The 22,890-nt window shown below is 44.7% G+C and overlaps 1 protein-coding gene across 2 annotated transcripts in view; it reads left to right on the plus strand.

Moving 5' to 3' along the window:
- The window catches only part of Atp10a (ATPase phospholipid transporting 10A (putative)), a 165,834-nt gene that overhangs the window by 125,661 nt on the left and 17,283 nt on the right, over window positions 1-22,890 (plus strand). For both annotated transcript variants that reach the window (XM_045146152.1, XM_012949530.2), the window contains exons 8-13: window positions 1,817-2,034; window positions 3,546-3,740; window positions 5,953-6,547; window positions 14,045-14,148; window positions 14,241-14,367; window positions 20,733-20,917. In XM_045146152.1, the coding sequence (XP_045002087.1) occupies window positions 1,817-2,034; window positions 3,546-3,740; window positions 5,953-6,547; window positions 14,045-14,148; window positions 14,241-14,367; window positions 20,733-20,917 (1,424 nt within the window). The remainder of the gene's footprint in view (window positions 1-1,816; window positions 2,035-3,545; window positions 3,741-5,952; window positions 6,548-14,044; window positions 14,149-14,240; window positions 14,368-20,732; window positions 20,918-22,890) is intronic.

The following is a 22,890-nucleotide window of genomic DNA, read 5'->3' on the forward strand; positions in this document are numbered from 1 at the left end:
AGAGAATGGACAGATGACTCCTTCCTTACTTCCTTCCTCTAGTTTTTCTTATTTCTAAACAAATGTCTGATGTGGCGGAAGAGGCTAACTAATACCGTGGGCATCCAGTTGTTTCGGCACCTCTCAGCAGCCTCCCTGGTATAACTAGGGTACCCTAATGCTTCCACTCAGTGCTGTGCCTACACTTGAAATTCACAAACAGGCTCCTTGTTACTCAACCCATGATTCAGCAAGCCATCCTAAGAGGGCAAACCCAGGAAGATTGTAAAGAGCCACTGGTTAGCAAAAAAACAGCGGCACGGACACAGGCACTTCATGCCATTTATCAAATGCCCATGTGTTTGGGGGATCTTGCTGGCTAGTGGCCCCAGGGTCAAGTGTAGTACTATGGTCCAGGTCCTCTTAGAGTCTCACTGGCTGTGTCCAAACCCAGGATATAGGCAACCACACTGCATCTCAGGAGGAGAGTAAGCCTTGCCGCTCCCCAGCACTGCATGGGTACCAGGTGAGTGTGGACAGTATAGTCTTCCCATGTGGCCATGATCCTGGAGTCCATACCAGCGAACGCCTTCTTTCCAGCCTGATGTTCCATGCATTTCTCTTTTGAAGATACATGCATTTCGTAGTCACCTTCACATTACTGACAAAGCACCTGACCACAGCAGCTGATGGGAAGAATGGGTGTAATTTTGGCTTACAATCTCAAGGGGAAGCTTTATGATGGCAGGGGAAAGATGGTACAGCAGAGGCTGGACATCACCTCCTTGCCATAGCAGGTGACAACAGTAGGAGGGTGAGTTGAACTCTAGCAAAAAGAAAAAAAAAAAAGCTGGCTATAACGCCCGTGAGCCCTCCCCAGCAATACCCCTCCTCCAACAAGGCTCCAACTCCCTAAGTGCCATAAGCTGGACCACACATTCAAAACCTGTAAGCTTATAGGGGACCCTTAATTCAAATCACCACAGTGCACGTGTCTCATTTGCTTGAAAGTCCCCAATGAGGCAGGCAGCCCAAGGAGGCCAGGGCAGGAAGATGGGCAAAATGTAAAGAACTTCATTATTCAGGTCAGGTTCACACAGTCTGTCCTACCTTGCTTCAGACCCCATGCATACCTAGGCTGCTAGAAGCTCACATCTGATCTTGCTAGACTTGATGGTTGAGCATGGTAGGGTGGCTCCTGTACCAGGCTGGAAAGGACCAAGCTTTGGAAGCTTTTGGATCTGGGTGCCATCTTTTTTTATTTTTTTATTAGTTTTTTATTCTGCAAGTACAGGCAGTTTGGTACCATTATTAGGCTCATCCGTGACCTACCCCCTCCCCACTGGCCCCTCCTTGTTGAGGTATGTGGGTCGTTCATTGTGGGGTTAGCCCACAGTTATTGGTATGATAAATGTCTCTGTATGTCATGACCCAACATGTGGCTCTGACATTCTTTCCGCCCCCTCTTCTGCAAAATTTCCCTGAGCCATGTTGGGTTCATTTTTGGTCTGCTTCAGTGATGAGGTGTTGGGGGCACCTGGGCCATCTTTATCTTCCTATCCATGCATACTGTGACCTTGGCAAGCCCCTTACATTCTGTGACATGAGACTTGATCTTTTTACCCATAGAATTGAGTTAGCAATATTAGCTTCCTTTGTTAACTGAAGGTACAAGTAGAATGTTCTCTATCCCCTTGTCAGACACTCATTATATGTGACTTTGTCTGTCATTAGAGTGAAGGCGGTAGGTGGTGTTGGAGGGGCCTTGCCTGAGGTTCTCAGAACCTTAACACCCTGAATTGACTGTGTCTGCCCTGTGATATCCCTGTCCCCACAGCCCAGCGTCTGGCCAGGTACCAAGAGGTGGACTCAGAAGAGGAAGAGGTAGCACCACGGGTGGGAACAGTGTCCCAGCGCGGCAGCATTGGGAGCCACCAGAGTATCCGGATCACGCACAGAAGCCAAAGCATCAAGTCCCACCGGCGCTCAAGCAGCAGGGCAGAGGCCAAAAGAGCCAGCATGCTGTCTAAGCACACAGCCTTCAGCAGCCCTATGGTGAGTGCAGGCATTGGTAGCTCTTCCAGAGGAAGGCCTAGACTTCCCTCCAAGCCCCCCCCCCCCACTGACTGTCATTGTCTTTGATCATCAAAAGTATCAATTTGTAATCATACATGTGGTTTCTCGCTGGTTCTGCTCCATTAGCAGCAGCTTCTGGCCAGTACTGCTTCCACCTTTGCACTCAGGCAGCCACGCTGTGTATAGTTGGTGGTTTCTAGGTGAGCCACCCAAAGTGGGTGACAGAGAGGCAGCCTAGCCTGCCAAATGAAATGAACAGAACATTAGAATGGGACAAAAGTATAAAAAGACAAGCAAATATCACCCCCAATATCTTAGTTAGATGAGCACAAAGCTTATGAAACTACTTTATCTCTTGCCTTGTCAGAGCCCCACATGCTATGAATCAGGTAGGGAAATTTCTAGACATGAGTGACAAGCTCTAGAAGGACCCTTCACTTCTGAAATGTTTAAAGAACACAAAGGAAATCCACTGTGTTCACTTTGCATGGCCTCATTCTTTTATGACCTTCTATACCCATGGAGAAGCCGCCGTTTAAGCACGGGTGAGGGAACATGGGCAGGGGCCTCTGGGAGGCAGAGAGGAGGCTACACTAGAATATGCACCTCTGGCAACATTCTGCAATATACGTCAGCAGTACATGAAGTTCAAACTTTCTGACCTAGAAAAGTAGTGGTTCAGAGAGCACTGTACACCATTGATCAGTATGTTGCTTATATTAGAAAAATGGTGAAATTTAAATATCCAGTGATAACACTATGGCTAGATAATTATGTACATTCAATTGGAAGTTGTTTTTTAAAATGTGTTTTCATATAATTCTAATAGTCATAGAAAGGTTCACATAATATAATGTTTGGGAGAAATGGAAACTGCCAATTTGAATTATAATAGGTTGATTACATAAAATAATTTGATCAAGTATAAAGAGAAAAATACTACAAGGAAATCCAGAGGCATGATTTTCAAAAAGTAGATATCAATTTGTGGGCTTTTTCTAGATCACTGCATGCTATTTTATAATAGTATAACTTATATGTATATAATTTCAAAAGTTTGAAAGTATATAAAACTATAGGCATTTTCATGTGTGATTTATTTTTATATAATGAAAGTCAAAGCCATTTGAAACGATATACTATTCATATCTTATATTAAAACTAAGGTTCCTTAAATAGTCAAGCACTAAGACACTTGACAGGTTACTGGGTTTGACTCATGACGTACCTTTGTCTGACTCATCATGTACCTTCATTTATTTGAGCAAGAAAGCGGGGAGCGGGGAGATAGACAGATATATATAGAGAGAATAGGCATATGAGAGCCTTCAGCCACTGCAAACAAACTCCAGATACATGTGCCACCTTGTGCATGTAGCTTTACATGGGTAATGGGGAATCAAACCTAGGTCCTATGGCTTTGCAAGTAGGAACCTTAATGGCTAAACCATCTTTCCAGCCCTCACCATATACTTTTATTTGCTTCCCAGGAGAAAGATATTACACCTGATCCAAAGCTGTTGGAGAAAGTGAGCGAGTGTGACCGGCGCCTTGCTGTTGCCAGGCACCAGGAGCAGCCTCTGTCCTACCTCTCCCCAGAACTATCTGACGTGTTTGACTTCTTCATTGCTCTCACCATCTGCAATACCGTAGTTGTCACATCTCCAGATCAACCACGACAAAAGGTAAGTTCTGAAGTATCCCAGATAGCCCACAATGCCCTTGACCTTCTCTGAAGCCCTTCTATTGTCAGTCTTTCTGAAGGCAAGCATGCTTCTGACACCTGTAAGAGGCTGCTCATGTTACCTCTCATGTTGAAGCAGGGTTCACCATGGTGCATCAAGCTGAGTGGGCAGGTGCCAGGATTGGGGCCAAGTAGGAGAGGATAGATTGACAGGAGTGGAAGGAGCATAGAATAGACAAGTGAGTTCCTAGCCTGGGATGGGCATGTGACTTAGGGAGGCTCTATCTGCCTTGGTACTTCCTGAGCTGCCTGACATCAGTCTGGGGCAGAAGAAAGACAATCTAAGATGACTTGTCCAGAGCTTCAGAGTTCTGTATTCATGCAAGAGAGATAGGATAAGGTGGTCAGGGGGTCTTGAATCCTGACTTGTGGCTTTAGACAAGTCATTCCCTACTGTGCCTCAGGTGCCTCATCTGGGACATGGGGTAGTGAATTTATAGAAATGGCTCAAAATTGAGTTTGGTACACAGCAAATGTGTAACATTAATACAGACATTTAGCATTCTTCAAGTGGATGAGCATCGGTCAGAAATGGCTTAGGTGGTGGAAATAGCAATGCCAAAGCCGATTGTGGTTTGGCTTAGCGTTGAAGTTCTCTCTGAAGACAGGAAAGCCTTATGTGTGAGAGGCACTTGTATAACCCAAGTCTTCTCAGGATTGTTCAGATGTCCCAGGCTGAGTGAGGCAAACTGGAATAGGAGACAGTGAAGTCCTTCTGAGATGGCTGTGTTTTGCAGACCTGAGTCCACCCAGCTTCCTGTCAGAGCTCTCTGCAGGCTCCATAGTGGATGATGTGGAGTGAGCACATGCTCTGTATGGGGTAATGTATCAGACTGCAGTTGCCACCCTTTTGTACATTTCTCCTGGTGAGGTCCTAGAAGACCTGGAAGATCCCACTTGATCAGTTATATACACTCAAACTACAAGCTTGTGCTACAAGCCCAAAACAGGAGCTGCTTCCTACTGTGGTCCATTCCATAGAAGCCTGAGCCTCCCTCATTTGACTTTGGGGATCTTCCACCACCTGGCATGAAAGCCCTCTGCTGTGTGCATTCCCACTGGGGGTCACTCCTAGATTAGACTCTCCCTAACAATAAGCCATGTAGCAATTACTGACTCAGCATAAGACCTCTATATAACCGAAGCATCCTCTGAAGGTGCCATAGGGAACAGAGCATTTATAATTAACTCTCAAACCACACACAACACATTTCTATTCCCACGTGCAGGTGCGCATCACCTTTGAGAACATTTGGAACCATCAGGGACATCAAGGTGCCTGCCTGCATCCCTTACCTATAATAAATTTATAATTGTTGTGGAGACTTGGGGAAGGTTTGTGGTTGAATTAGGCTAAACATGCATGAAGTCCTGGATTCAAGCCCCAGAGTAAAGCATAGAGTCACAGTCAATGAGCAAAGAAAGTACTTGTGTCACAATCTATGTCCTATGTCTTGCTTTCTCTAACACCTGACTTTGTAAGAAGCTACTGTTGTAATTCAGAATTTGGGACACGTATGGTCAGTTATAAAGTATTCAGAATTGTTGTATTTCAATGTTTTGCTGGTTCACCATTCTCCCCACCCCCCTCCCTCTCTTTTTTGGTTTTCCGAGGTAGGGTCTCACTGTAGCCTAGGCTGACCTCGAATTCACTCTGTAGTCTCAGGGTGGCCTCGAACTTACAGCAATCCTCCTACCTCTGCCTCCCAAGTGCTGGGATTAAAGGCATGCACCATCACACCCAGCTAACATTTTCTCTTTTGAAGTGTGGTTCCATTGCCCCTGGTATTAAGCTTTTTGAACATTTAACAGTTTTATGTGTATACCCCATCATTATTACTGAGATTGTTACAACCATCTGGCAGTGATTTGGATTCTGAATTAAGTCTGTATATTAATTGTGGAGAAAGATTCTTCTGGTGGTTTGTATAAACATTTTTATGGATGTAATTCAGAACACATAAGCTAATCTTTTGAGTCATCTATGTTACTCTGGAACTTGGGATCCCTGGGACACCTTGCCAGCAACTCTACTACAGAAGGGGGCATCCTGTTTTGTACCAGGCAAACAGTGAGGCCCTCCTGAGACCTCCATACAAAGTGAGGGCTTATGGGAGATTCTCTCACCTGTCTTCTCACTGCTCCTCTCACAGGTGAGGGTGCGGTTTGAGCTGAAGTCCCCTGTGAAGACAATCGAAGACTTCCTGCGCAGGTTCACACCCAGCCGTCTGACCTCCGGCAGCAGCAACAGCAGCATTGGGAATCTATCTACCAACAAGTCCAGCCACAAATCTGGGTTGGGCCTTCTGTCCAACCTATCCCAGGAAAACATGTTTCTCAAACTGGAGGAAAGGTTGGGTCCACAGGCATCAGCCATTGCCAGCAATGGGTACAGCAGCCACACAGAAGACTGGGCCAAAGAATGTGGTGCAGAGGACTGCACCAAGGAGCAGGGGCAGCATCTGGAGCAGGAGCTGCGCTATGAGGCAGAGAGCCCAGATGAGGCCGCACTGGTATATGCAGCCCGGGCCTACAGCTGCACGCTGGTGGACCGGCTGCACGACCAGGTGTCTGTGGAGCTGCCCCACCTGGGCAGGCTCACCTTTGAACTGCTGCACACACTTGGCTTTGACTCCATCCGCAAGAGGATGTCAGTGGTGATCCGCCACCCACTGACTGACGAGATCAATGTTTACACCAAGGGGGCTGACTCAGTGGTCATGGATCTCCTGCTGCCCTGCTCCTCAGGTAGCCCCTTTCCTCTCTTCCAGGGTACTCCAGGGCCAGGGAGGAGTTTTGAGAAATCCCAACTCATCACCGGGAGTTCCGTTCATTCTTTGTGCTGTGCAGTCCTCCCTGAGAGAGCTGTACTGTTTCTCCTTATGGCTGCTTTCTAATGCAAAGGGTTTAGACTGGCATGAAGTTAGTGGATTTGGGGGCCGCTTGGAAAGCATAGCACTTTAACTCTGAACAATGGAGGTTGAGAACATTTAGACTAGAAATTATGGAAATTTTCACCCTGCTTTAGAGACCTGGGGCAGCTTTGAGGTTCAGGCCATGCTCGTCAGCCTACTTGAAAAGCTGCCTAAGGTCAGAGCGGGGACCCAGAGACTAGAGCTGCTCACCGCTTGCACACTCCCTCTGCCCTGACATTGTGCCAAGCAGCTTCGTGATCTCTCATCACTTTGGGGTTAAGATGGGATTTGAAAACTGCTGGTGTGAAAGGCTGAACTTAAGACAGCAAAAGGGGTTATAATTATTTCTAGCTAGATATGCTCCTGGGTGTGGGAGGATGGGAAAGGGGCACATTGGTAAAGAGAACCTGGTCCCCCTCCTTTCACTCAGAGAAGCAACGAAGGAGTGTGAGCTCACCTCTGGGGGTCAGGAGCAAGGGGAGGTAAGGATGCCACTGGTAGTTTGAGGAGGACCAGCCTGGGGCTCTAACACCTGAATCCTGAAGCTTTTCCAGTTGCCATACTCTGCTTTGCTCTGCTGCCGCCTCCTACAAATCACTGCTCACTAACTAAGCCTCTCTTGATGGACTTTGGGCATGCTTATCTAGCATGGTCCCTGCTAAGCATAGTCCCACTGCTCCAGGACAGGACTCCATGCACCAAGTTTGGGAAATCCATGTTCCTGTCACAGACCTGCAGCCTTCAAAAGGCAGCTGAATTTGCAAATGTGTCTCTGAAAACAGTGTGGGAGACTTTTTATGGTGACAGCAGAGCAAAAACTTGCCTCTCCTCCCTTACCATGCTTTTGCCTGACTGTGGGCACATCCTATTTGCAGGCTGACTGTGCACTCCAAGCTTCACTCCTTCATTGTGATCTTGATTCTTGTCTACATCCACATGAGTGAAAACAAAGACAAGCAGTTATCCCAACCAGTCAATTGCTTTCTACTCCCCAAACCGCCTCGTAGCCTACCAGGCTCCAACCTCTAACACACGTGCCTGAAGCAAAAGGACTGGGCTTGCAGTGACATGCAGGTGGGGTGACAAGGGCAACAGAAGAAAGGTCTGTGCCATGTACAGGGCAGGTAGGGAGCCCTGCCAAACTGTACAAAGAAACAGGCTCTACAGAGCAGCCCACAGAAAAGACACACTTGTACATTTTTAAACAAGTAGAAAACTGTAACGAAATACCTGGGATGCTTAACTTATAGAAAAAGGGTTTCTTTTGGCTCACACTTTGGAGGTTTCAATTCACCAAATTTAATAATGGCTCTATTGTTTTTATGACTGTGGCGAGGCAGCATGTTATTGTGGGAACATAGTTGAACAACTTCTTAACTCATGGTCAGGGAGCAAAAAGGAAAAGAGAGGTATCCAGGTCCTTTTAGCTCATTTGAGGGCACATTCACAGCGACCTAAAGACTTCCACTAGGTTCCTCCTCTTAAAGACTTCACCCTCTTTCAGTAGTATCATACTGGAAGCCAAGCCTTACCACATGGGCATGTCCTTTGGAGGACATTCAAGAGCCAAAGTATCACACCATCATTTCATTCAAAATTTTTACTCCCCCTCCTCACACTAAGGACACCTCAAGAGACAGATGTCTCTTAATTACTTTAGCACTATGGAAATGTTTGTTGTCTTACCCCTCCTTTTCTCATGATATGCCATAGTGAAAAAGCACTGTCAGGATATTCACTAGCAGATAGGCAGGGGCCAGGTCAGAGGCTCAGGGATAACTTAGCTTCCAGCGCCTCTGAAGTGTGCCCGAGGCTTTTCTTGTGCAGTGTCTGCAAGGCTGGAGAGTACTTGATGGCATTTACAAGACCACATCCTCCTCCTCTACTCAGAACAACCTCAATATCATGGCTAGGGAGTCTATGCTTTTTCTGGGAGAGACTTGCTGCCCCTTCCACTCAGCCCTGCAGCCCAGCACAGGTTGCTGGTGCCTGCCCATCTCCTACTGTGGGCCTCAAGGAAGGAGTAGACCTACCACATGGAGTTAACTGTGGATGCAATGAGCAGAGCTAAGATTTTCCATAATTCACATTGTCAGATGACACATGACATTGCTAGGGAAAATTAATCACAGTGTGTGTTGAGTTCCACTTTCCTCTGGAAAATCCATGTTTGTAATCAAATTGCATAGGAGAAAGCTATAAGTAAACACCAGGCAACTTAAGACTAAGAAAACACAGAAACATCAGTGAGGGCAGTTGTAGATGGTGAGCTATACTCGGGAAGCAGGATGTCTAGTTGAGCCAAGCTGCTCCAACTCTGTGCAGGGGAGGAAATGAGGAGGGCATGTTGGATTGCACAACTGTATTGCATCCACCCTCTTCCTTCAGAGAACTCACAGGACTTCACCAAAATAGGTACAAGTTGGCTGGCAGATGCCATGGCTGGGTAGACAAGGGTGAAGATGTTTTATTAGCAGCACATAGCCATGTTTTTGTCTTGCCTGCTGTGCTGTAAATCTTTATAGACACCTTAACAGGAATTAAACTCACCATGGAAACAGATCGCTGGGCATGTCTATGAAGGAGATTCTAGATTAGGTTACTGAGGTAGGAGGACCCACCCTAACCCATGGGTGGCACCATTGTGTGGGTTGTAGTACGAGACTAAATATAAAGAAAGCAAGATGGGGCCCAGTATGCACAGCTGTCTGCATCTGACTATGGACAGAGTGTGGCCGGCTGCCTCATGCTCCTGCCATCAAGCCTTCCCTGCTCTGAAGGTCCATGTCCCCCACCTGTATGCTAGAATAAACACTTCCTCCCTTAAGTTGCTTCTTGTCAACTATCTGCTCACCACAAGGAGAGAAACGACTTAATACAGAACTTTTGTACCACAAAGTGTAGTTGTTGCTGTGATAAACCTGACCATAATGTTTATAAGCCTTTGGAACTGGTTTGTGAGAGGAATGTGGAAGAGTTTAGAACTTTGAGCTGAAAAAAAAACAAGAAAGAAAGAAAAAAAAGAAAAAGTCCTAGAATGCTATAAACAGTTTAATGACTAGTCTAGTGAGTGCTTGGAAGACCAAACTGCAGATAAATGTGGACTGTAGAGGCCCCACTCAGCAAGTTTCAAAAGGAAGTAAAGACACTATTGAGAACTAGACTAGAAGCAGTTCATGTAATATTTTAGCCAAAAAAAATTGGCTCCATCCTGCTTATATCCTGCAATTTGGATGAGGGTGAATTCAAAAGTAATGTCCTAATTTGTTTGTCAGAGGAAGTCTCACTCAAGACAGTAGAATTTAGGCTGTGGCATTGTTACTGCTCACTGACTGCTGTGATCCAAGTGTATAGTGAGAGAGTATGCAGTAGAGCAGAAAATGAAAAAGGTGCAGCTTGGAAAGATAGAGTATGGACAGTCTAATGTTATAGACAAGACAGGTCCAAATGCAGCTATGAATGAGATTGGCCCCCTTCAAGAGCCCGAGGAGCCCTAAGGGCAAACCCCACCCATTAAAGGCCCCATCTTGTGAAAATGCAAAGTAATTTGAAGGCAAGAGCCTGAGAGTATGCCACTGAAGGGGTTCCTTGTTCAAAACAACTGTCCAGAGAAATATTTCCCCAGAGGCAGCCTGGAAGGCACACAGAAGCAGATGCAACTGGGCTCCATCAGGGCTGGGCTGACAGCAGAACTTGACAGTATCATCCACATGGTCCTTAATATGCAGGCATAAAAGATACAAAACTTTGCAGGACATGGAGTTTTAAAGCAGCACAGTCCAGAGAGCTGCTTAGGGCAGACCAGAATCAGAGGCCCTGAATGCAGTCCCTGAGAGGTCTTTGTGTGAAGTTGTAAAGGTGAACTCTAAGTTGCCAGGGAGACCCCAGGGTTTTGTGTATGACAAGAGCATGGGGCACCTGCTGAGGAAAGCTACAGGCATGAAGTAGAGGTGACCTCAGAGAGAGGTGATGTGTACTTGGATTAGAGCAGTGAGCAGTAACCATGACGCAACCTAAATGCCATTCTGTCTTGAAATTTCCAGGCAGCAGAGCTAGAAGGGTAGGCTCCCCCACGCCATTAGTGGACCAGATGATTCTGTCACAAACCCCAGATGAGGACATGTAGCTGCAGGATTTGATGTTTGCCTTGCCGAATTTCAGTCTTGTTATGGTCTAACATTTCCATGCTATGCCCCCATCCCTCCCTTTTGAAAGGGGACTTTTGACTCTGGGCCAGTGTCTATTAGACTTGTATAATTTGTTTATTAATTTTATAGGGACTCTCAGTTAAGCATTTGCTTTGGGTCTCAGAGGAGACTTTGGACTTGTGAACAGTGTTTGGACTGATAAAATCTACAGGAACTTTTGAAGTTCAATGAATGCATTCTGTATTATGAGATGGCCATGATCCTATTGAGACAAGGGGTGGAGTGTTATAATTTAAAGTCATATGTTTGATGTCAAGCTGACAGAGTGGAGTTGTGATAGTTAACTGTGACTATAAAATTAATGGGATTTAGAACAACAATAAAAACAAATCTCTGGGCATGTCTGTGAGGGAGTTTGTAGATTAGATTAATTGAGATGGGAAGATCTACCATAACTGTGGGTGACACAATTCCATGGGCTGGGATTCTGGACTGAGTAAACAAGAGAAAACTACCTAAGCATGGGCATGCATTATTCTGTGCCCCTTGACTGTGGATAGAATGTGACCAACTGCTTCATTTTCCTGCCACCATGCCTTCGCTTACTATGATAGATTTGAGCCATAAGCCAAAAGAAACTTTTCCTCCTTTAAGTAGCTTTTTGTCAGGCATTTGCTCACAAGAAATATGAGAAATATCACCATGCCTGCCATGGTGTAGGAAGTTATGTGGTGTCAGGTATAAGCAGAGGCTCCATTTCACACAGAACTCTCTGCTCACATATAGGTCTACACTTACAGGCTGAGTCACTATATGAATTGTACCTATACAAAGGAAAGCACACTGCCCTCCTCATAGGAAGTCCTCATGTAAACTCCCAGTGCAATGTCTGCTATGACATGGAACATAAGCTCGTTCCCTTTCTCACTCCTCTCTCTGTCTCCTTCCCCTTAAGATTTCCTTGCCTGTGCTTTGCTAGAATCATCAGTTTGTGTATTCTCTAAGGCATAACCCTCAATCTCTTCTGCCCTTACCCAAGATCAAGAATAGTTTATCTCAGCCCACTGTCTAGCATGGACTGCTACTACCAAGTATACCAATGAATGTTTATTGTATGAACAGTGAATCCCTTAGTTTTCTATCCTAATAACATTAAAAACTAATTGGGAAATTACAATTTTCAAAATGTAAAATAAATAGAAATTCACTTGGCTCTCTCATTTTTAAAAAAAGACCTGTCTGTTGGGCTTGCCTCAAAATAATAATAATAATAGAGTGTTTAGGCTATATGTCCCAAAATGGTATAGCAATATCTAATGGTAATTTTTAGCTTTTTGAGGAGTCTCCATACTGATTTCCATAGTGACTCTACAAGTTTGTGCTCCCACCAGCAATGGATGAGGGCTCCTTTTTCCCCACAACTTCATCAGCATTTAGATGCACTCCCAAGTTTGAGGACTTTCCTCAATGTGGCCAGCATCCAAACACTCCTGGTGGCCTCCAGGTGGTAGCCCATTTGTCTGACTTTTTTTGGTTTTTCAAGGTAGGGTCTCACTCGGGCTCACGTTCACCTGGAATTAACTATGTAGTCTCAGGGTGGCCTCGAACTCATGGTGATCCTCCTACCTCTGCCTTCCAAGTGCTGAGATTAAAGGTGTGCACCACTACGCCCTGCTTGTCTGACATTTGAATGCCACAGGGATGCTGTGTATCTACTTCTGTAGTGCACTGCTTAAGAAATACGCTTTTCGGGCTGGAGAGATGGCTTAGCAGTTAAGCGCTTGCCTGTGAAGCCTAAGGACCCCGGTTCGAGGTTCGGTTCCCCAGGTCCCACATTAGCCAGATGCACAAGGGGGCGCACACATCTGGAGTTCGTTTGCAGAGGATGGAAGCCCTGGCGTGCCCATTCTCTCTCTCTCCCTCTATCTGTCTTTCTCTCTGTGTCTGTCGCTCTCAAATAAATAAATTTTAAAAAATTTTTTTAAAAAAAGAAATACGCTTTTCCACCCCAAGAATAATTGTCAGCCTCCTAGATGTTTTGTCACCTTCATGGAGAATCCAGGTCTAAGAGATCAGAAGACTTCTGGCCAGGTCCAAGTTGTCGTTGAGTGAACTTGAACAGTAGACAAACCTTCCTGGGACCCAGGGCCTTATGACTGAGAGTCACCGAGTCAGCTACCACTATCTGCACATGTGCGCACATACACATGCATAGTAAAAGTATGTTCTCTGCAGTGTTTGGATATCTTAAAAAAAAAAAAAAAAAAGAACTTGGAAATACCAACGAAAGACATCCTGAGAAGAGAAACTACATTTTCTTTCTTAAATTTTTTTTTTTATTTGTAGCTTTTCATAAGCAGGAAAATTTATACCCTCTTTTAGTAGAGTGGACAATATCATGTCAAGTCACTTTTTATATGTTCTTGGGAACTTCTCATTTCAATAAAAAATCTTAGAATGTGCCAAAATGGGTTTTGATAAGATTGCCTTTTGCGGGGGTCACTTTGTATACCCGTGCTGGCTTCAACTTCATGGTAATATTCTTCAGCCTCCTGAGTCCTGGAATTAAAGGCATGCGCCACCATGCCTGGCTGAGAATCCTTTAAAAAAAATAAATAACACCTGGCTTACTTTGAATCCTGTATGAAACATGTAGTTTTTTTTTTAAGCAATCTGACTTGCATGGAGTGATCAGGTCAGTGTTCATTTTTTAAATTTTATTTATTTATTTATTTAAGAGGGAGAGAGAGAAGCAGATAGAATGGGCTCACTAGGGGGCTTCCAGACACTGTGAAGGAACTCCAGATGCATGCACCACCTTGTGCATCTGGCTTACGTGGGTTCTGGGAAATTGAACTTGAGTCCTTTGTCTTTGCAGGCAAGTGTTTTAACCACTAAGCTGTCTCTCCAGCCCTGTTCTTCATTTTTAAATTTAACTTTTTTATTTGAAGGGGGGTGAGAGAACTGGGAAAGAGAGAAGAGAGAATAGACATACCAGGGACCCCTGCCCTTACAAATGTACTCCAGATGAATGTGCCCCTTTTGTGCATCTGGCTTTATGTTTGTACTGGGAAATTAAGCCTGGGATATCAGGCTTTGAAAGCAAGTACCTTTAGCCACTGAGTCATCTCCCCAGCCCCAAATGAGCTGCTGTTATTCATCTTTGTCCACCTTGTACCTAGACGATGCCAGAGGAAAGCATCAAAAAAAGATCCGAAGCAAAACACAGAATTACCTCAATCTGTATGCAGTGGAAGGCCTGCGAACCCTGTGCATCGCCAAGAGGGTGAGTGGGACTGCCTCCGTAAGGGCACACACTGATGGCCACTCCCACCATGTGCCTCGCCCAGCACAGCACTTCACAGTGTGTCTTCATAGGTTCTGAGCAAAGAAGAGTATGCCTGTTGGTTGCAACGCCACTTAGAAGCAGAGTCATCTGTGGATAACCGAGAGGAGCTCCTCTTCCAGTCTGCTCTCCGCCTGGAGACAAATCTGCATCTTCTTGGTAATTACTCCTCCAGCCATCTGCCTGCTGCATGGAGCAGCACCGAGGGGTCCTGGAGAGGGTAGGGAGCTGGCCGTACTACAGCTCTTTTGTACACCCTGGGCTTTACGTGGCTAAGGAACCGCCTGGCTTGTGCTAGCTTGTCCCAAGGTTGGAAGGTCCTTGATTGAGCATTTTCTCCAGGCTGTTTCTGCATGGCACATGTGTACTAGAAACCCCAGGATGGCTACAACCTTACTTCCCCTAAATGCTTTTTCACCAAAAATAGAGATGAGGAGCAAACCATCTGACAATTGCTGGCTAAAAAATTTCAGCCCCAGCAATGCAGTAGAAACAGTTGTGCCCCAGAAACTGCTCTGTTTGCATCTTATGAATATTTCAGATTCATTTTAGATGAAAAGAAAATAGGTTTATATTTCCTTCTTTGTTTCTATTTATAGTTAATAAATTCTGGTGGCTATTAGTAAGAAATTAAGATATTTATTATTTTGGCACCTATTTTAATATTTAATTTAATATTTAGAATAGTTCAATATTTAATATATCCTGTTCATTAAATTAGTGAATAAATTCAGCTGAGTCCTTGGACTGTGTGGATGTGTACGTGCTCACAGAGGAACTTATAACAATACCGTGCTTCCCCTCCATGCAGGACATGCTGGTCAGATCCTGCTGGGCCTGATAAAACCCACAAAAGTTCATCTTTTATGTATTTAACAAACAAAGGCTCGATTCACTCATCCTTATTCTCTGGTCTGAGCAGTTAGAAATCTACATTTCTATATATACATATCTCCTATAATAGCATTAATATTCAATAGCACAATTTGCCTTAGACATAATGGACACACACACTTTGCCAGGGTCTGACAGGAAAACAGATCCTGTTCACAAAGCCTGAGACCAGAGCCAGAGGATAGTGAGCAGTACCATGGTCATAAATTAAATGAAACCCTCCAGAAGTGGCCCTATGTGCCATGGAGTTTTAATATCCTCCACTAGGACTGCCATCAGAACTGGCTTCCTTAGAAGAATGTGGATATGGCTTATATCTGTGATTGCAGCTACTCAGAAGTATTGCTTGAGCCTGGGCATTCAAGGCCAGCCTGGGCAACATAATGAGACCCCTGATTTCAAAAACCAAAAACAGCCAGGCATAGTGGCACACACATAAAAGTTTCATCACTTAGGAAGCTAAGGCAGCAGATGGTAAGTTTTATTTTTCTCTTTTATTTATTTTTTGTCCATTTATTTATTTATTTATTTGAGAGCGACAGACACAGAGAGAAAGACAGATAGAGGGAGAGAGAGAGAGAATGGGTGTGCCAGGGCTTCCAACCATTGCAAATGAACTCCAGACATGTGCGCCCCCTTGTGCATCTGGCTAACGTGGGACCTGGGGAACTGAGCCTCGAACCAGGGTCCTTGGGCTTCACAGGCAAGCGCTTAACTGCTAAGCCATCTCTCCAGCCCATCTTTTATTTTTGTTTTTTTTTAATTTGAGAGAGAGAGAGAGATAGAAAGAGAATGGGCACACCACAATCTCTAGCCACTGCAAAGGAACTCTAGTCACATTTTGCCACCCTGTGCATCTGGCTTACATGGCTCCTGGGGAATCAAACCTGGGTCCTTTGGCTTTGCAGGCAAGTGGCTTAACTACTAAGCCATCCCTTAGCAAATGGTAAGTTTAAAGCCAGCCTGTATTATATATGAGCATAGCAGAACTCTGTCTCAGATAGATGGACGGATGGATGGATGGATGGATGGATGGATGGATGGATGGATGGATGGATGGACAGACGTACATACTGATCTATGCATGCATGCATACAGACATACCAGAAAAGGAAGTCTTCCCTGGAATATTCTTTAGTTACAGTCTGGGAGATAAAGAGGGAGGGGAGTACCACTGCCTCTCCTGGGCCACCTGTCTAGCCTCTCTTCAATTCCAGGCACTCTACTGCCATGGCCATGGGTGCTGCGGCAGATTTTCCCTAGGCAGTTCTAATGTCTAAAATGAAGTGAAGTTTGCCTCTTGGTACCTCTTCCAAGTGGTGTTGGTCCCACTCTGGAGCAGTACAGATGGAATCTCTTTCCTTTCCCATGTCATGATGGACCTTAGCTGTCCCTTCTCTGCCATTCAGTCATGTCTGAGAACCCAGGCTTGGTTGTCCCATCCTGGCTCTGCCACACAAGCTTGGGGTAGAGGCTCAATGTTTTTTACATCCCAGTTTTCTTACCTACTATGTGGGGCACTGTAATTCTGACTGGACAGCTGTTGTGAATGTGGAAGGAAGGGATGATATAAAGCACTAAGTGTGCTTTGGGCATGGGCGGAGCACCCAGCCCACTCAGCCAGTGTGCAGTGATAAGTATGTCTTCCTATTGCATCCACACCTGAGATGGCTGGTCTTCTATCTTCTCAGGACCCTTTCTCTAACATCTAGGTATCCATTTCTTCCTGGTCATGTGTACTATATCTCTGTTAACATATCCTAAGTGAGAACAGCCCTAGCATACCCTAGGCTGCAACTGAACTTGGGGTAAATTCCCCTCCCTTCATCTTTTGCCATTTTACACAAAGCCATGCACATCATATGGCCTTTTGATGCTGTGTTGGCAGACTGAAATCACCAGCATTTGAGTGCTTATACCACAGAAATGCAACAGGTTAGCTTTGGTACTGCAAGCCACTTGCTACCTACTTTCTGTCTCCTACCACCTGGTATATTTGTGTCAAATGATGATGAGGCCTTGCCAGAAAAATGTAAGAGCCACCTAACACAGCAGGGTCCACGGGCAACAAGTCAGTGTTGTGTTTTGACTCCTTACCTTCACTGATGAGTGAAATAAGAAATTCACATCTTATTTTTCATATCATATTCATATATTTCCCAAGCCAAATCTCCCTTTGGAAGCCTTTTTATTCAGTGTTCAGCTGAAACAGCCTCTCAGAATGACAACATACTGACAGCAAATCACTGCTTGCACTGGGTTCTTGAAACTTTTTCCTAGGGAAGAACCTAAACGCAAAGGCTAGCACTCTGCTCATTTTTTTGAGCCTTCTTGCTAGTTTCTCTAAATGTCATCTGAAACCTCCCATTGGTGACACCTCTCCCCTCGATGGTGCACGATGGCACTAGCTCAGCTATGAGCTCTTCTAGCTACCCATGTCATGACGTTCGGGAACGCCAGGTCCTCCCAGGGGTCAGAGCATAAAGAAAATGGCATTTAGCTAAAGTCACATAAATTATATTACAAACGAGCCACCTTGGGATGCTGAAGAAAGATACTTTGCTTCAAATCATGTTTAAAGCATTTTACTCATTTTCCTCAGCTATATTTCATGATAAGTGGGTGTACTTTCCATAACTATTTCTAAGTTAATAGAGCTGAGGGCAGTGGTGTCACCAAAGAGGGCTCTTGGCTCCTGAACAACATTTTCAGGTGTCAGGTTCTCTCAGAAATCAGCATAGCCCCTGCAGTGTGCAGCTCACGTGAGAGGCATTTGCTGCTTTCTTGCTTGGTTGATGTTTCAAGGGACACTAGCTGAGTGGCTAGAATACAAAGTTGGGTGACGAGGTTCTTTCTAGGAGAACTTGCCATCAGTGGAAGAACTGGTTGAGTAACATTTTTGTCCCTTTTCTGTCACTGAAACAAAATAGCACAGATTTATTTTGGCTCCTGGTTTCAAAAATTACAATTCAGGGCTGGAGAGATGGCTTAGCGGTTAAGCGCTTGCCTGTGAAGCATAAGGACCCCGGTTCGAGGCTCGGTTCCCCAGGTCCCACGTTAGCCAGATGCACAAGGGGGTGCACGCGTCTGGAGTTCGTTTGCAGAGGCTGGAAGCCCTGGCGCACCCATTCTCTCTCTCTTCCTCTATCTGTCTTTCTCTCTGTGTCTGTCGCTCTCAAATAAATAAATAAAATAAAATAAATTAAAAAAAATTACAATTCATATCTGATTGACATGTTGCTTTGAGCCTATGGTGGGACACATGACAGAATTCTGCTGCCTTCATAGTGCCCAGGACATGGGACAGAAACAGAAAAGGGCCACATCCAATATCCCCTTCAAGGGTACTTCCTCAGTGACCTACTTCCTACTGCTAGGCCTCACCTCCTTCAAGTTCACCCCTCCATAAGCACAGGCTAGGGACCAAGCCTTTAGCACTTGCACCTTTAGGGAACATTGAAGATGTAAACCGCAACACATTAAAGGCCAAGCCTGTAGAAGCATTATCCTAACTAACAGGAATCCACCAAGGTTAGCTATTACTATCATTATACCACATTCATTTTTACTAAGTATGAGGGGGTTGGTGTTTACAGTCAGGTGCAATTGTCCCTTCCTCTTTCTCCAAATATCAAGAACCATGTCACAGATGTGACTCTCAGCATGAGCCAGATAGCCAAGTCACACACAGTCCCTCTTTCCCCCATCATACCCCCTGTAGAGCTATGGGAAGGGAAAAGGGCCCAAACCAGTTTCCCTACTGGCACTGGGGTCGTTGGGGGTTATATACACAGAAAGTACAGAGTGCAGTGCACAGCCTTATTCCTAAGCAGTCTGAAGCCTCACCCTGCCTATTCGCCTTCCTTCGGGGATTCTGGGGTCTTAAGTTTCTGAGTACAGGGTGGCTTTAGAGGAATGCCTCCTCTCTGAACGCTCCTGTAAGTTTCCACTTAGCCTTCCCATACATTCCCCACGTTGGAATATGGCCTGACTTCCTGAAAAGGCTGTCATGAGCAAAAGAAGGAAGACCAACCATATGCCTCTTAAGAGGGTACTGGGCAGGGGGCTGGTGATCTTTGCCTTCTGGGCTTGGGGCTGGTTGCCCAGGCATGTGATTTGTGAAAGTGCATCCAAAGATGTGCTTGAGAAATGTGTGCATCTTATGTATTGTAGACCTGCATTCCATCTCTAGCTCCTCATGCCTGCATTTGTCTCCATTCTGTGTCTTAGTTTGAGTGGGCTGTTGGTGAAGGTACCATAGGCTGGGTGGCTTGTGCAACATACATCTGTGTCTCATAATTCAAGGCGCTGCATGCAAAATCAAGATACCAGCCAATCCAGTGTCTGGTGATGGGTGCCTCCTTGCTGAGTCCTCACACAGTAGACAGAGTCCATTGTTTTTGGTGCCCCTTCTTACAGGACACGCGCCTCATTAGAGCCCCCACCATATGGCCTCCTCACATTCCAAAGACCTCACTTCCTAACACTGCCACTTTGGGAGTTAGTGCTTGACTCCAATCTGAGTCTGAGAGGCATGCACATTATAGTGTCCCAGCACAAGGAACGTTGTGTTACAAGGTGGCAAAGCAGGAATGGTGAGGTGCCCTCAGCCAAGGCTTAAGCCTGGGAGGACAGACTGCTGCTCACTCCTAGAAGTGGGAAGACAGAACCCATTTTACCAAGCTGCAAACAAATGAGAAAATGGAGGTAGACCCATGTATGTCTTTATACTGAATGTAGTTTGAGTATCTGTCTTCTAAAAGTCTAAGGACCAAAAGTATTGGATTTTAAGCCTTTGTGATTTTTGGAAATTCATACAACAAGATATCTTGGCTAGAACCTAAGTCTAAACAAAAAATTCACTTATGTTTTACATGATATATGTCTCAGCTACACAGAGTAAAGGTCATTTGAGGTTGACTACCACCTGCCATGGTAAGTCAGGTGAGGAATGTTCCACTTGTGGCATTATACTGGGACTTAGAAAATTTGGGATCTTGGAGCATTATGGATTTCAGATTTTTCTGGTTAGAGATGCTCAGTATATGGAGTATGAGATAAAGCAAGGAGAAGCCTGCCTCTTGAATGTTGTGGAAGAGGCATTTGGGATAGTGTTGCTTTTAAAAAGGAAGGCGCCCATCTGTTTTCATAGTGAATGATTAACATTGTTGAGAGCAAACATTGAATTCCATGCATAGAAGCTTTCCATAGGACGGATGAGTCTAAGACTCTTAATCTCTCAGAATATGGTCATTCATTCCCTCCAAGCTTTGATTATGAGTTATACGTAAAGTTAGCTGAGCGTTAGTCAGAATTCAAGGTACTTTTCTGTAAGTACACATAATTATGTTCTGTGACTCTCACTTGTTCCTCCTACACAAGCTGACTGAGTCATGTCAACCACGTTCACAGTGTCCACCCCAGTCTGAAGGGGTGAGTCATCAATCAGCGGGCTTCCAAGTGAGCCTTCCTGCCATCTAGTGTCAGATCTGGGAGGTGCACCCCAGGCTGGTCCCAGTTAGTGTGAGTGCCACATCTGTCTTTGTACTTGGCACATGGCATTCTCACCCCATGGTGCACTGGGCCATATGAAGAGAGGAGCTTAATCACACTGTCATACATTTAACCAGGTGCCACTGGTATTGAAGATCGCCTTCAGGATGGAGTTCCCGAGACCATCGCTAAACTGCGGCAAGCAGGCCTGCAGATTTGGGTTCTCACAGGGGACAAACAAGAAACAGCCATTAACATTGCATACGCCTGCAAGCTGCTGGACCATGGGGAAGAGGTGATCACCCTGAATGCTGAGTCTCAGGTAAGTGAATTTCAGAGGGGCTCTGACCTGCCTTAGGTGGCCTCTCCTCCTATGGCCCCCATGTAGGGCTCTGTGTGAAGGCCTACTTTGGCTTCCATCTCTGGCAGCTGCCATGAAGAATGGCCCACTCCACCTGGAGCCTGTGCACTGAGTGGCTAGGTTAGAGCAGCCTTGGAAGATGTGGGATTTTCTGGAATTTCTTAGAACCAGAGGAATGTACAGCTGACCTTTAATATTATAATAATCACCTTCTCTTTCCTGACATACTACACATGTCACAAAAGGCTTTTATCTGTGGAGCCAGGGTAGTGACCCATTTAACACTGACTTCCTCAGCATCATCAGTAGCATCTAAGTGTCTACCTCCTGCACTGATTGGATCCAAGCTTTAATCTTCATGAGCTCTATCTACTCTTACCTCTTTGGGCTTGCTCACATGTTGTTGGCAGAGTCTCTCCTCATGTGAACCCTCTCTGCCCCAGCCTTCCTGCAATGCTTAAGATCCTTGCAATCTCTCTGTGACTCACACTTAGACCTTACTTTCCTTCTGAGTCCCACACGCAGACCATGTGCTGTCCGGGCCAGGATATGATCCCTATATTCTTAGTATTTCCTTGTTGTCTTTTAATATTTGTGGAGTTTTATTTATATGAGTAACTTTTGTCTGTTCTGTTTGTTAGATTTGATAGAGTCACATGGACCTTTTCAAAGAAGAATGTTTTGGTTTCATCATTTTTTTCTAATTGTTTCATGTACTTTTCAGTTTCATTACAATTCTCATTCTTTTTCTCCTTTTCCTTATTCAGCTTTTATTTCCTATTCTTCTTTCTCAGAATGTAACACATGTATATGCTGATTTGAGAACATTTTTCTAACAATAGCAAGGCATGCTAAAATTGTTCCTCAAAGCAGTATTTATCATCAACTCATAATTTTGAAGTGTATTTATATCAACATAGAGCTCAAGGTAGTTCTGTAATTATTTTTTAATGTTCCTTTTTGACCTTCAAAATATTTAGAAATGTGTTGTTTCGCTTCCAAGTATTCAGAGGTTATCCTGGCCTCTTTCTGTTATTGATTTCTAGTTGGATTTTATGGTAGTTAGATAACATGCATTAAAGTCAGTTGAAGGTGGCAAGGTGTGGCCTGTCTTGGGGAGTGTGCATGGGAAGAGTACATTATGCCGCTATTGGCTGTCTTCTGTAGTCAATAACGCCAGGTAGTAAATAGGGTGGCTCAGTTCTTGTGTGCTAGGGGTCAGTGAACATAAGGCTTCCCAAGTTTACTTGTGTCATGATTCCCCTCATATCTGAAGAACTTCCTTTTATGGTTCCTTTTGAACAGGTCTACTGACAACAAATTCTGTTCCTTTCTTTCTTCAGAGAATGTCTTTCTTTTACCTACCTTTTAGCATGGTATTTTCAGTGGACATAGAAGATTAAAATGGAATTATTTTTCTTTGAACACTATAAAACATTCCACTTTCTTCCACATAGTCTCTAATGAGAAATATGCAATCATTGAATTAAGCCCTATAAGTAACAAGCTGTTTATGGTGGTGTTGGAATTTTTTTCTTTCCCTTTTGTTTGAAGCAGTTTGATCATGATGTATGTGGACATGGGTTTGAATTTACTGACTACTTTTTGTTACTGTTTTTCTGCTACTAAGCCCAAATAGCAACTTCTTTTTTAAAGATAACTTCATATGTAGTATGGTTTTAGATACATAGACAAAATTGGAAAGATGGTATAAGGTGTTCCTATATCACGCCAGTTCTCAGTTAGCTTCTTATATGATGATACTACATTTCTTATACTCCAAGCCAATATTAAGACAATATTGGGCTGGAGAGATGGCTCAGCAGTTAAGGTGATTGCCTGCAAGGCCTAGTAACCCAGGCTTGATTCCTCAGTACCCACATAAAACCAGATGCCTAAAGTGGCTCATGCATCTGGAGTTCATTTGCAGTAGC

Source organism: Jaculus jaculus, chromosome 3 (assembly GCF_020740685.1).
Source record: "Jaculus jaculus isolate mJacJac1 chromosome 3, mJacJac1.mat.Y.cur, whole genome shotgun sequence".
In the NCBI taxonomy this organism is placed as follows: Eukaryota; Metazoa; Chordata; class Mammalia; order Rodentia; family Dipodidae; genus Jaculus; species Jaculus jaculus.